This window comes from Abrus precatorius, unplaced genomic scaffold (genome assembly GCF_003935025.1).
Source record: "Abrus precatorius isolate BTA unplaced genomic scaffold, Abrus_2018 Scaffold4, whole genome shotgun sequence".
NCBI lineage: Eukaryota > Viridiplantae > Streptophyta > Magnoliopsida > Fabales > Fabaceae > Abrus > Abrus precatorius.
The window spans coordinates 14,980,555-14,995,042 of record NW_020874384.1 but is presented as its reverse complement, the minus strand read 5'-3'; the positions used below and the strand labels follow the sequence as shown (position 1 = coordinate 14,995,042).

General features: G+C 33.7%; 1 protein-coding gene and 1 pseudogene across 9 annotated transcripts; both read left to right on the top strand.

Moving 5' to 3' along the window:
• The first annotated feature begins 52 nt into the window (after positions 1-52).
• Positions 53-7,622, top strand: LOC113865571 (rhamnogalacturonate lyase-like). Of its 9 annotated transcripts, none has more exons than XM_027500233.1 (16): positions 53-296; positions 534-603; positions 2,162-2,283; positions 2,663-2,713; positions 2,858-2,977; positions 3,056-3,175; positions 3,639-3,780; positions 4,843-5,013; positions 5,136-5,291; positions 5,395-5,501; positions 5,825-5,915; positions 6,160-6,301; positions 6,386-6,542; positions 6,737-6,853; positions 6,974-7,100; positions 7,220-7,621. In XM_027500233.1, exons 2-16 carry the CDS (start codon positions 562-564, stop codon positions 7,469-7,471), a joined length of 1,917 nt encoding a protein of 638 aa, XP_027356034.1. In that variant the 5' UTR covers positions 53-296; positions 534-561; the 3' UTR covers positions 7,472-7,621. The 9 variants fall into 9 exon arrangements, with proteins under 9 accessions (XP_027356034.1, XP_027356035.1, XP_027356036.1 ...); XM_027500234.1 differs by having other exon boundaries at positions 56-168; positions 7,220-7,622; XM_027500235.1 differs by having other exon boundaries at positions 262-603; positions 2,162-2,298; positions 7,220-7,504.
• A 1,261-nt stretch (positions 7,623-8,883) lies between these two features.
• Positions 8,884-13,342, top strand: LOC113865573 (annotated as a pseudogene).
• The last annotated feature ends 1,146 nt before the right edge of the window (positions 13,343-14,488 follow it).

Sequence of the window (14,488 nt, the reverse complement as noted above, 5' to 3'; positions counted from 1 at the left end):
TAGGATTATCCATTAGCATTTGTTTATAATAAGACAACTATTTGTCTGGAATAAGAAAACACAAGGCAGCGGGTAGAGCGTTATGTTTTCTGGCTCTGTTTTCGGTTATGCGCTTACTCCAATGCCATCGCCTATTTTCAAACTCTCAGGCGTGTGACACGTGTCTATGTATCCCCATCATTCCTATTTCCTGTTCATCAATTGTGGAGTAATTCATGAACGATATTGATTGCTCGGTGCATTTTTTTCAAATATATAGATTTGAAATCTCTCTCACAGTAACTCGTCAAACAAGTGTATGCTTCTCTAATTTGTTGTTAAATCACTCACTTCCGAAGGAATCAAATGAGGATTTCACGTCTACACGTTTTTTGTTGAAGCAGAAAACTATTCTTTCTGAAACTTAAAGACATCATTAGAAATTCAGGCATTGAAATTGATACGAATAGCTATGTTTCCTTATGCAGTTCCATTTCTTTTTAACTTTGCTGGAATTCTCAACCCTGACTCAGATACCTTCTGTTATCTGCAAGGTCGTAAAAAGAAAAGCAAGGATTCGCCATGTCTGGCCCAGGGGTACGGTTGCACATCCAAGATCACCATGTAAGTTTACTCGTGCCTTTTTCTCGTTGTTTCTGTATCTTGGCTTCAATGTAAAACCTTGAATATACTTGTTATACTTGAATTCGATTATGTGCAGCTTACCTATCACCAGAATTTAAGTTAAATTACTTTACAGGAAACTTTGATTCCATTGTATGTAACCTTAAAATTCTTTTACTTGAATAACTTTTTTTGAATGCCTGTATTGTATTTGTATGCTTAATTGCATTATGAAAATATATCTTTTAGAGTCCTACTTGCAGTGAGAGCCTATAGGCAAAACAATCTCAAAGGGACTAGAAGGCCAGCTTGACTTATGAGAGAAACTGCTTTCGGGTGACTAAGGTGTAAGATGAAGCTTTGGAACCAAAATTCAGGTGATGAGTGGGAACTTGAAGCAGTCATGTGGTTTGACAAGCTTTTGGATAGATTTATTTCACATGAGCATATTAAGCTCTCAGGGAAAATGACACAACGGCTATAGGAGAGGAGGAAATATGTGAGAGCAACCAAACCACAAGATTTTTTAGACCACCGTCTCCCAAGTGCGGCAACTTGCTCCAAAATGAATTTCACTCGCACCCACTTGTCATGCCCTTTTCAGCTTATGTCCGTTCACTTAAGTTGCTTGACAAATATCTACCTTGATTCTTTGAAAAACATGCTTGTTCGTTGCCCAAGGCATAACACTCATCCCTCCATAAAATATCTCAATCAACTCTTGATGATTTTCTTTTGATCATCTCTTTCTATGGTCTTTGTCATGTCTATTCATTCACAGCCAAAGCCGCAAGTAAAGGCACCTTCTCCTTAATTTCTCAACTCTGCTTAGCACATCTTATAAATTAGGATGTCTAAAATCTCTCTTCCAAGAGCATTTAACCGCAGAGAACGATTCCAAAACATTTTGACACTCTACTGGGAAGGTTGTAGATGATAGAGTAGATTGGCGAGCCTTTTGAATGTATGACTTATTTTCCCTATAGGAAACCGTGATAAGCATGTGGAGGCATGATAGGAAAGGTTGAGTAGAAGGCATGCTGGTCAATAAAAGCTCGTGCAATGACTCATGTCCCTATCACCTATTAATGATTTTTGTCTTAATTGACACCTTAACAAAGGGATATAAATAGGGAATAAGAGATGGTAGGCTGGACTCCTTTTTGGATACAGAAAACCCCCATAGACCTCACTTCTTTTCATGCCCACTGCTCCTTGCATCATCCCTTTCAAAGGGAATTGTCTCATACTTGTTTGTTCTCTGCAAGAATCACAAGGTTGGTTTTGCCTCAAGTTCTTGCACACCTCATAAGGTTTATGAATCCAAAAGTTTGTTACTGCAAAAACCATCCTTCAAAGAACCATCCCTAAAAACCATATCACATCATCAAGCTAAAAAAGTTGGAACACAATAAAGTGTCCTCTACGAAGTTCAATGACTAATTAAATGTGTTCAAACATTTTATGATAACCTTGAGCAAAACGAAAACCTTGTGTTGTTTAACACTGTTAGTTATTTTTATGTTTCACATACTTATTTTAATACTCGCATATGCAGGTGGTGATGGACAATGGCATACTCCAAGTTACGTTATCAAATCCCGATGGGATTGTCACTGGGATACGATTTAATGGTGTTGACAATTTACTTGAAGTTCTCAACAAGGAGTCTAATAGAGGGTATGTGGTCCTTGTGTGTTGTGATGTATGATTCTCATCTCTCTCCCTCTCTCTCACAACCACAAACATCTATCTTGTTGTGGAATAGAGTAGCCAGCTTTTCAAAGTGAAATGCTTAAATGAAGTAGGAAATAATCAAGAATTCAAGCTGATAGGCAGTAACAAATTTACTTTTTTTTTCCATGACACAGAGCAAGAGTTACACTAGGCAACGTGAATATGGTTGAGAAATGAAATTTGATGTGCCTTGTAGATAACAGTGTATTTTACATCTTTTCTTAGAAGAAAAGTATATTTCTTACTGATAGTGAGGAAATCAGAGGCAGCTCTCACTTATTTTTACGCTGAAAGCTGATTTTTCCTTCAATTGAATGTTTAGGTACTGGGACCTTGTTTGGAGTGCACCAGGAAGCAAAGGAATCTTTGATGTGTATGGCAATGCTACTTTCTTTTGTAACTACATAATGTCTTCAATATTCCAACAAGTCAAATTCTACATAAAGATACATTCAATTGCATTTGCCAATTAAAGTTTACAATTAACTAGAGTGTATGTTATCATGTTATGGTTCAGGATTAAAGGAACATGTTTTAAAGTTATAGTTCAAAACGAGGAACAGGTCGAGCTTTCATTCACAAGAATGTGGGATCCTTCTCTTGAGGGAAAGTTTGTCCCCTTAAATATTGACAAAAGGTCCTTGCTTAAATTGTGCATCATTACCTTTTTGAAATATAACTGCAGGATAAAAATTTGTGAAATGGTAAATTTCAGATTCATAATGCTCCGAGGTTCATCAGGCTTCTACTCTTACGGAATTTATGAGCACTTAAATGGATGGCCAGATTTTGATCTTAGTGAAACGAGGATCACTTTCAAGCTTAGAAAAGACAAGTAAATTTACTGATTATATTATGTGGGTTTGGGTGCACACACATAATGTTTCTCCTTATGTTTCTCATTCTTGTTTTAGTTGTAGCATGCGCATATAATTAAGTGATGATTTTTCTATTCTATACGTTGGGTGTATTGGTTAAAAGGTCAAAAATAAGAATTTTGCTAGAAAAGAAGTAATTTATTACATTGAAAACATAAAAATAATTAATTACATACAAAAATTTCTATTTTTTTGGCTTCTTAACCTATGCACCTGGAGAATAGGATAGACAAAATCGTATTTGCAATTCCCAATATCAGTTTATTTCACAAATCCAGGGACAGAATAAGATGAGCGTATTCTCTTTCTAGATCTTTGGTAATGTGAGTTTTAAAACATTAATGGAGATGGTCATTGCGAACAACAGGCAATCCTTTTCTATTTTTGGATATTCATACCATTTAACAATAAAGTATATAGGTTTCAATACATGGCTATGGCAGACAATAGGCAAAGGATTATGCCTTTTCCAGAAGATCGCTTGCCTGGAAGATGCCAAACCTTGGGCTACTCAGAAGCTGTCCTACTAGTCAATCCCAAGGATCCACGATTGAAAGGAGAGGTACCTATCACACATGTTTCCTCTGGCATGGTTGTTATCTTGTAAAAGCTTCTAATTCTATTTTACCTTAGTAGTCTATTTAAGCCATGTAGGCATGTCCTATTTTACATTTGAAACTGACGTTTGAAGTAAAGATTTAATTTTTCAGTGTTAGATATCGTTTGGGTGATAGTAGGTTGTTTAGCTAATTGAAGCTAAAAATGTCTATTCTTCAAATGGTTTGAGTATCAATTCAAAGCCAAATTCATTCTTACCCATATGCCACATAGTTTTACAATTTGTCTCTACTCATGTCATTAAAATATGGTTAAATTTGATTTACTCCATCTGGTTTGCGGAGTATCATTTTGCCACCATGTGTGTTTCAACTTTCTACCTCACATGAATAAGGTTTGGTTGTTGTTGTTCTATGTTTCAACTTTGTCACTTTGCTCCATTAACATATTTGTTATATTCTTGTGTCTTTTTTGGTTTTGTCAACTTTGAAAGAGCTTATTCACGCTATAATCTTTTAAATTGGAAGGTTTATACATCAAGACATGTCTGTTCCTAACTTTTAACAAGGAGAACATTTGTTTTAGGAGAGTACAGGAATCTTTAATTGATTTTTGTAACTTCTATTTGTTAAAGTTACAATTTTGCAGTTTAACAGAATGAAACCAGAGAATGGAAAAATGCTACTGAAACTCAACAGGAGGAGGGGGGAACTAAATTAAATCCTTTAAACAATTATTTTGTATACCCTTTTAGTAATTTGAGATCATAAAGCAATTTAATCTCACTATCCAAAATAAACCACATTCCTTAAATTTCTTTTTGACAAACATTTTCCTCTTCCAAAATTAGTTCATTCAGAATTAATTGCTCTAAACTGCATCTTATTTAGAAAAAAACTATTTGGAGTTCAAACACATGGAGTAGTTGATCAACCTGGCAAGTTTTGAGTGGCACTCACATAATTTTTCATGTGGCTAGTCTAAGAGGAGAAAGAGATTATTTCCTTTGCATAGTTGATTGTATATGAGGTATTTTGTTGTGTTTTTATTTGATTCTAAATCACAGGTGGATGACAAGTATCAATATTCATGTGAAAACATACATAATCAAGTTCATGGGTGGATATCTTTCAGTCCACCAGTGGGATTCTGGCAGATAACTCCTAGTGATGAGTTTCGTTCTGGTGGACCTGTCAAACAGAATTTGACCTCACATGTAGGCCCCACAACACTTGCAGTAAGTGAACAGATCTAGATGACGATTTTCTCACTTGGCGATCATGTTGTGTTATCACTAGCTGAGATCATTTGTCATGATTCTTTGCTCTTATAACCTATTTATTAACATGGCATCATTAGATGTTTCTTAGCGGTCACTATGCGGGACAAGATTTGGTGCCCAGATTTAGAGGTGGTGAACCATGGAAGAAGGTTTTTGGTCCTGTATATATTTATCTTAATTCTGGATCAACTGGTGACGACCCACTTTGGCTATGGGAGGATGCAAAAATACAGGTTTGCCCGTGTATCTCTTGTATTTTTGTTGTTAGAAGGTAGATTGTATAGACGATTGAATGAAGAAATTGTAAGATAAAGACTAATTTGAATTAATATTCAGATGATGAATGAAGTTCAAAGTTGGCCATATGTTTTCCCAGCTTCAGAGGATTTTTTAAAATCAGATCAACGGGGGAATGTAAGTGGCAGATTGCTTGTCTTAGACAGGTAAGTATGTAAGATATTATTTTAATTGTTCTTGAGGGAATTGTTGGATGTATATCTTATTGTTATGCTGGTGCTTGGAACACAATCATAGTTTTCCTAATTCTATTACAAATTTCCAAGTTATTGATAATTGCAAGGATTTTTTTATTTTTATTTTTTGGAAAGGGAGGTGGGGAGATGCATAAATGCTACAATTTTTTATTAAATTATTTCTGTTATTTTTGTAATATGCAAAAAAAAAAAAAGATGTTCTCACTTACCTTTTGTGGTTTTTTTCCTTATATTGGTGTATTTGAGAGAATTGTTCTAATTATTATGTCTAGGTACATCTGCACAGACTTAATATCAGCAAATGGTGCTTATGTTGGTCTGGCCCCACCCGGGGATGCAGGGTCATGGCAAAGAGAATGCAAGGTGTTCTTCCCTGACCTATTGAAACCAAATGTTTTAGTTGCATAGGCTGTACTTTTGTAGTTTATGCTCGACTGTCATTTTCTTTTTGCATTTGGGATGATGATCTTGCAAGTTATGTGAAGCATAACCTTGTTTCCTTTTCTTTTGAAAAACATAAATTGTGCAAATCAAAATAATTAAAAGAATGCTAGGGTGCTCCATAGAACTCTTTTCTAGATGATTATTTAATTTTTAATCCTGCCAGGACTATCAATTCTGGACCAGAGCAGATGAGAATGGATTTTTTACTATTAGAAATATACGAGCAGGCGACTACAACCTTTTTGCTTGGGTACCTGGTTTTGTGGGGGACTACAGATTTAATGATTTAATGAGGATAATTTCAGGTTCCTTAGCTTGGTCAAAGTGGAAATCATTTTTCCGATTGTCATCTTGCAAAATAATCTATGCTTACTAAACTTGCAATGCAGGTTCTTATATGGAATTGGGTGAACTTGTATATGAGCCTCCAAGGGATGGTCCCACATTGTGGGAAATAGGTATTCCTGATAGATCTGCTGCAGAATTTTACGTTCCAGATCCCAATCCTCAATATATTAATAAGCTTTTTATCAACCATCCAGACAGGTTAGCTCTGTTACGCATTATATTCCTAAATAGGATTTGCTTAATTTTGAATCTATACTATACGTATTATGAAATGGTGCATATACTGAAATTATCATCAAACTTTGCATTTTGCCTTTTACATGCGTTGAAATGTTTCCTTGAGACGCCAGTTGATCTTGTCTAAGATCTTCCCTTTTTCTCTCAACTTGCAGGTTCAGGCAGTATGGATTATGGGACCGGTATACAGAATTGTATCCTGATGCAGATTTGGTATACACAGTTGGTGTTAGTGACTATACGAAGGATTGGTTTTTTGCTCAGGCTCCCAGGTCTGATTCTTCGAATATTATTATTTATATAAAATGGCTGAAGATTATAGTGCCCCACTTCATCTATTATAGTTGGAATTCTTTGAGTTAATACATTAATTCAAGCTTGTGCAACTGCAGAAAAAGAGAGGATAACACTCATCAAGGAACAACTTGGCAAATCAAGTTCGAAGTCAGTGGTGTGGTTCAGGGAAGTACATACAAACTGAGAGTCGCACTTGCATCTGCAACACTAGCTGAATTGCAGGTAAACTCCCTTGCCTTTTTTACTCTCTAAAACACACATGGCCTCGTTTGATATAATGTAACATGTAAGTACTTGACCTCTTAAAATTTTCTGCTGACCTGTATGCATTGTCTATGAAGATTCGAGTAAACGATCCCAATTCAAGGCGACCCCTATTTACCAGTGGATTAATAGGAAGGGACAACTCAATTGCAAGACATGGAATACATGGACTCTATTGGCTATACCATGTGAATATACCATGTTCTCTTCTTATTGATGGCACGAATACTATATATTTTACGCAACCAAGATGCACCAGTCCCTTTCAGGGGCTCATGTATGATTATATTCGTTTGGAAGGGCCACCTTGTTTCAAAGCAGAAACTTAAGTCAACCTTGGGAAATAAATGCATTTTCATCATATTGGAACGTATTTGTCTGACCATTGTATACCTATTATTATATTTCCTTTTCTGTAGTTTATAGAGTGTACAAAGGTTCTGGAATACCTTTACACGTAATAAATTCATATTTATGTTTGTTCACCATGTAACCAGCAGATAGAACATGGTTTTATGCTGCCCGTTTTGAATAATGTGGAAGTTCACCCTGGGTTCTGAACGTCAGCAGGAAAATTAAAGTAAATAATAATAATAAATAAAACACGACATAACACTTCCAAATTCTAATAAACGTTTTATATTTTGCTGTTATACGAATTATTAATTCAGTTTTGTTATTTGAGTTACTAAAAATTGTCTATAATTATTTTTATCTCACTTTTTTTTTTGTCTTTTCTGTATACATGGATCCTAAAATTATATTCTAACTATAAAAGAGATACATAAAAGCTATCCCTAAAGTGGTACAAAAAATATTTCCATTATTATTTAGATATTCAAGGATACAAAGGTGAGTATATGGCCCAAAAAAGATTATTCAGGTAGCTGTCGGAAGGCTCATAAGGCGTACATGGTTGGCTTTCTGTTATTTCCGACACAATAAAGCCCGTCGAGAGGGTAGGTAATTAAGCTAACGGTATTTTCAATTACTAAGAGCCTGTTTGGTAATCAGTTTATCCAATAAAAAACGAGTCTTTAGATAAAATCAACGATGAAAAACAAGCTATAAATCAGGTTGAGTGGCTGCGATATTTTTTCATTCAATTGAAATCAACTCCTCGTTCCAAACAAGCTCTAATTGTATTTGACTATGAGTAGTACATATAGAGGTCTAGTAACCAATCAAGCCTGCGGAGATGGTAAATGCAGTAGCTTCGTTTAGTGTACCTACCTAGCATAAGAAAACCTTTGCATGTTTAAAGAACAAAACTATATATTTGACATTAATCAATTCAAAGTTAAATTAAAAAGCTCAATAAAATTTACATGGATTCATAATGTATCAAGTTTATTTAACTTTTAGAAAACTAAGCGGTAAAGCGAGGATGCGGCTCAAAATTTCCAATGAACTAATAGCAAATGAACGAAACCAAAACAAGCAATAAATCCAATATTTTTATCCTTATATTACGTGACTGAATGTTCCTTCACTCACACGCTTTTATCTAATACTCCGTAGACACCTAACAACTTTGGCGACCAAGTAAAGAGATTCAAAAGAATGCTTTCTCTCTAGTTCAAGGAAACTAAACTAATTTATTTAAGTGCTCAGACTCCAAGTTCTGTTGGCATATTGCTGAGTAGTGTAACATAAGCACAAACGGTTTTTCTCCAGACACTGCTTCAAAACCAGCCTTTGGTACCATATAAAGCCCATTCTTTCTTCACATTATAAGATCAATTCTCAGCCATTAATTCTCTCAAATTATTCTGAATCTTTGAGACTTTCATTGCACCCTTATCTGTTTCCTTGCACGTGCCATCATGCTGCCAATTGGAGTGCAACTTAGTATTCAAGATCATCATGTATTTAAATCCCTATCTTGTGAATTTCTTTTTTCCTTCCATATATCTTAATAATTTTTGTGTTAGTCTGAAGTAGATGTTGTTAATTATTATATGAAATTCTTATTCGCTATGCTTTAAAAAATTTATTCATGTTCAAAGTAATTAAATTAATTTCATGTGCAGGTGGTGATGGACAATGGCATACTAAGAGTCACCTTATCAAATCCTGAGGGAATTGTGACTGGAATACAGTATAATGGCATCGATAACTTGCTTGAAATTTTGAATGAGGAATCTAATAGAGGGTAGTCGTAGTTATTGTTACAAATTAAGGAACTTCGTTTGGGATTCCTATCAGTAATACAAAAATCTGTGATGTAGGTATTGGGACATTGTTTGGAGCTCACCGGCAAGTACAGGAACCACTGGTATATTTGATGTGTATGTCTATCTTCTTTTCTTTTTTTTATTTTTTTATGTAATCAATGATACACAATAAAAACTTATGTATAGTAAATTTTTATTAAAAATTACAAGATACAATTATAAAATAGAAATTGATAACATTAAATGTTAAAAGTTTTTATAAAAAAAAATTACTCATTGTGTGAGTTTTCATTTTCTTCTTTCCACTATAACAATGTATGCTATATCTTAAAGAAAGTTACAAGTAGTTATTGTGAAACGTCACTGCAGCATAAAGGGAACCACTTTCAAAGTAATGGTTGAAAATGAGGACCAAGTTGAGTTATCCTTCACCAGGACGTGGAATGCTTCTCTGGAGGGCAAGTTGGTTCCTTTAAATATTGATAAAAGGTCATTAAGTGACACCAATCATTGTCTTATTACGTTGTTAAGATTGTGGAACTAGAATGAAAATTCTAACTCATATCAATTGAATGAGTGATTCTAGGTTCGTAATGCTTCGTGGTTCTTACGGCTTCTACTCCTATGCAATATTTGAGCACTTGGGGGACTGGCCTGCTTTCAATCTTGATGAAGCAAGAATTGCTTTCAAGCTTAGAAAAGACAAGTAAGGAGAGATTCTAAATATTTTTTTGACAAAATAAAAATACTATCTTGTTTTTAGTTTATATTTATCTATAAAAGTTTATAAAAAAATAGTGAAAATATTTCTTTTATTATTTATTGGAAAATGTTAACAAATGATCTTACGTATTGGTTAAGAAATAAAAAATATTTTGTTAAAAAAATAAAAATACACTCATTCTCAAATATTTTAATGAATTTTTTGCTAAAACATTACTATTTGTTGGTTTATTAACAAGCATTAAGGCACTGATTAGTAGCATCCTTATTTATGATTCAAACTTTTAAAAATAAGCAAAAAAAATGAGGTGATTTTTTTTAGCCGCAAAGATAGACTCTAATATGATCAATTAACATTGTTAACATGGATACCCGGTGGTATTGACAGGTTCCATTATATGGCGATGGCAGCTAATAGACAAAGAAAGATGCCTCTTCCAGATGACCGATTACCACCCAGGGGCCAAGCTCTTGCCTACCCAGAGGCAGTTCTCCTTGTCAACCCTATCGAACCAGAACTTCAAGGAGAGGTAATCTTGGGTTGGAATTGTAATTTTCCCTTCTATTTTCTATTTTTAATTACATTTTTACGTGACATTTGCATAAATATTATTAAATAGACTAACTTAGGTTGCATTCTTAAGTTCTGCCTCTAATAATTTAGTTCAAATAAGATTGTCCAAGTAGAAAACACACTTAATGTAAAAAAAAAAATTATTTTTTTTAACACGTATTCAAAAGTATACAATTAGAATTTATATATAATAAGTTTTTATTAAAAGTTACATAATATTACAAAATTTAATAGATCGATAACTTTAAATATTTTACATTCTCCATTACTAAAGTAATTCTTATGATATTTTTAGAAAGAAAGAATTATTATTAATTTTTTCTTGTAATTAAAAGAAATAAAACTCATTTTTAAATGCATTGTTAAGCTTTTTGGTATTCTTATTTAGTACAAGAGTTATATCAACGAGACATTCACTTATTATCAATATTAATAGACATGCTTATTTATTAAATATATGAAATACTAATTTAACAATTTATTATTATAAATAATTTTGGAATACACAACAAATTTATAATATATAATTGCTTTTTATTAATTTAAAAAATAAATAATTTATTTCTTAAATAACTTTAGTATTTAGGAGATCTTATTAGGGAGTAATCATTAGTTTTGGAGCATAGTTAATTACGTGACTTTATTGTTGTTGATGATGATGTATTTAATTATTATTGGGATAATGATTTGGTCGAATTTACGTGTAGGTGGACGACAAGTACCAATATTCATGTGACAACAAAGATAGCCAAGTTCATGGATGGATCTGCATGGATCCGGCAGTGGGATTCTGGCTAATTACGCCTAGCAATGAGTTTCGATCCGGTGGACCCGTCAAACAAAACTTAACTTCACATGTGGGACCTACAACACTTGCTGTAAGTGTTCAAGGTTTGTGTAATATACAATTCTTAATTTCTCCAAACATGTTCATGTTTGCGTCCTACGATTGACAATAGCACGTGATAGTTACATGTTTTGCAAATATACAATTGTTGCGACTTGGGTCTGACTTTAGAGTCCTTGCTACAAAATCACATAATCAGGTGTTTCTGAGTGCTCATTATAGTGGAGAGGATCTGGTGCCTAAGTTCAAAGGTGGTGAGGCATGGAAGAAGGTTTTTGGCCCAGTTTTCATTTATTTAAATTCTTCGAATGATGGAGGTGACCCCCTTGAGCTTTGGGAAGATGCTAAACTACAGGTTTAAAATTACTTTATCTAAGCCTATATATTTATACCTAGATTTTCTAACATAGCTAACATAGTGACACTAATACATGCACCTACCAAACCAAACTTACAGATGCTGGTGGAAGTTCAAAGCTGGCCTTACAATTTTCCTGAGTCAGAGGATTTCCCAAAATGGGACGAACGTGGTAATGTTAGTGGCAGGCTATTGGTTCGAGAGAGGTGTGTTCTCATAAAATAATGTATTAGGCAAATTTTGCTTTTTCAATTTTTTTTTAATCTGTACTCACATGTTTCTTATATATTCCATAGTTTTTAGATATTATTTTTGGTCATTATAATTTTTTGTGATCAAGATTTTGAATATTACTTCAAAAGAGAATCACCTAAATCTGCTCGTGAAATTGACTGAACTAAGTGAATAATCGTAGCAGTATAAGTGCAATGCAAATTTTTTCATTTGTATTATGGTAGTTTTATGGTCATTGAAAGTAAATGTGATTTGTTTTCAATTAATTATATTTTGGCATATAAAATATATAGGTATATAGCCGATGACTATATATCAGCAAAAGGGGCCTATGTTGGCTTGGCTCCACCAGGAGACGTGGGATCTTGGCAAAGAGAATGCAAGGTGAATTGAAAAGGAAAAAAATGAGTGTTAACGTTATTCTTAGTATGCTCATTTCAGTATAATGTACCGTTTTATGATCTTAATACGCCTACAGAAACACCATTAGCTAATGGATATATTACATTATTAATTGTTATCAGAATTATCAATTCTGGGCTAAAGCAGATGATGATGGGTACTTCTCCATCAGCAATATAAATGCTGGCGACTATAATGTTTACGCCTGGGTGCCAGGATTTATCGGTGACTATAAATATGATGTAGTTATGAATATAACAGAAGGTATTCAAACTAAATATATTTTTAAATTTACTGACAATTATCGTATTAACTATTTTATATTTGGTTTATGTGAAAACAGGTTGTGACATTGACATTGGGGACCTTGTATATGAACCTCCAAGAGATGGTCCAACATTGTGGGAAATTGGTATCCCTGATCGCTCAGCTGCTGAGTTCTATGTTCCTGATCCAAACCCCAAATATATCAACAAACTTTATGTTAATCATCCTGACAAGTTAGTCACCCTTTATGTCTCTTGTATACGTTTCAACTTAAACTTTCAGTATGATTACAAATTCAATCTAGGACTGTTCAGAAAATTTAGATTAGGAAGTACAGGGCAAGATTTCGTGGTCATTATTATATTATGATCATATTTTCAAAAGCCAAACATTGATTCCATTGGACCAACATTAATTTCCCATGCAAATGCAGTAAAAGCTTGTAAATTGACTGAGACTATCTGTCTATAATTGTTATGGTGGATTATAATTGGCAGGTTTAGGCAATATGGGTTATGGGAGAGATATGCTGAACTATACCCTGACAAAGACTTGATCTACACAGTTGGTGTTAGTGACTACACCAAAGATTGGTTCTTTGCTCAAGTTACTAGGTAAAGACAGTAGATTCATAATTGGTTTTGCTTTATGAATTCGTTATATTTATCAGTGGCAAATTTGAAACAAAACATCGTTGGCTTTTTCTCCTTGTTTTCAGGAAGAAAGATGATAATACATATCAAGGAACCACATGGCAAATCAAGTTTCAGCTCGACAAAGTGAACAAAAGCAGTAGCTATAAACTTCGAGTGGCTTTGGCATCAGCCACATTTTCTGAACTTCAGGTGCGTTTCTTATCTAAAATATTCTTTTTTATTTTCTTATAGCTATATTAATGATACGAGTATTTTACATATAACTTCCTTAAATAAGAGTGCAATATACACTACCCTATTTTTTATGAGTACATGTTTACAATTTTAGGTTCGAGTTAACAATCCAAAGGCCACTCGTCCACTATTTTCAAGTGGGTTGATAGGAAGGGATAACTCTATTGCTAGGCATGGAATTCATGGACTATATTGGCTTTATAATATAGACATAGCGAGTACTCAACTTGTTGAAGGAGATAACACCATCTTTTTGACACAGTCAAGAGGCAATGGTCCGTTTCAAGCCATTATGTATGATTATATTCGTCTGGAAGGTCCACCCCTCGTCTAGCTTCAATAACAAAATATTGATACAGTTTTCTCTGTTAAATCCAATGCAAATATAGGGAATAAAGAGTGGTGCTTCTGAAAGAAAGAAATTTTCAGTTTCTTTTATTTGTTTAGGTCTTTGTTAGACTTGGACCGTTCAACTAGAGATATGTAATAATTTGGATTATAATCTGTTTCCCAAAACAAAAAGGATTATAATTGTTATTTCATGGATACAACCATGTCATTAGCCGCATATTTGACGGCGAGTATACTACACAACATAAGAAAGTGAAAAACGTGCGTGGCAGCCCCACTAGCGCACACAAACATAATTATCAAGTTATGATTGAAAAATTAAGACTTATAATAATTAGTTGTAAAATATATTAATTAATTGATAAGTAAAATTGAGAGTATATGTTATTTTCTTCAAAAATGGATTCTTTAGGCTTATGTTACTAGTTAATATTCTCTCTTTTTTTAAAGAAAAAATCAAGGTAATATTAGAGCTAAAAAGTAGGCCTTATAGCATAATTTTCTCTTAATTAATAGCTATTTT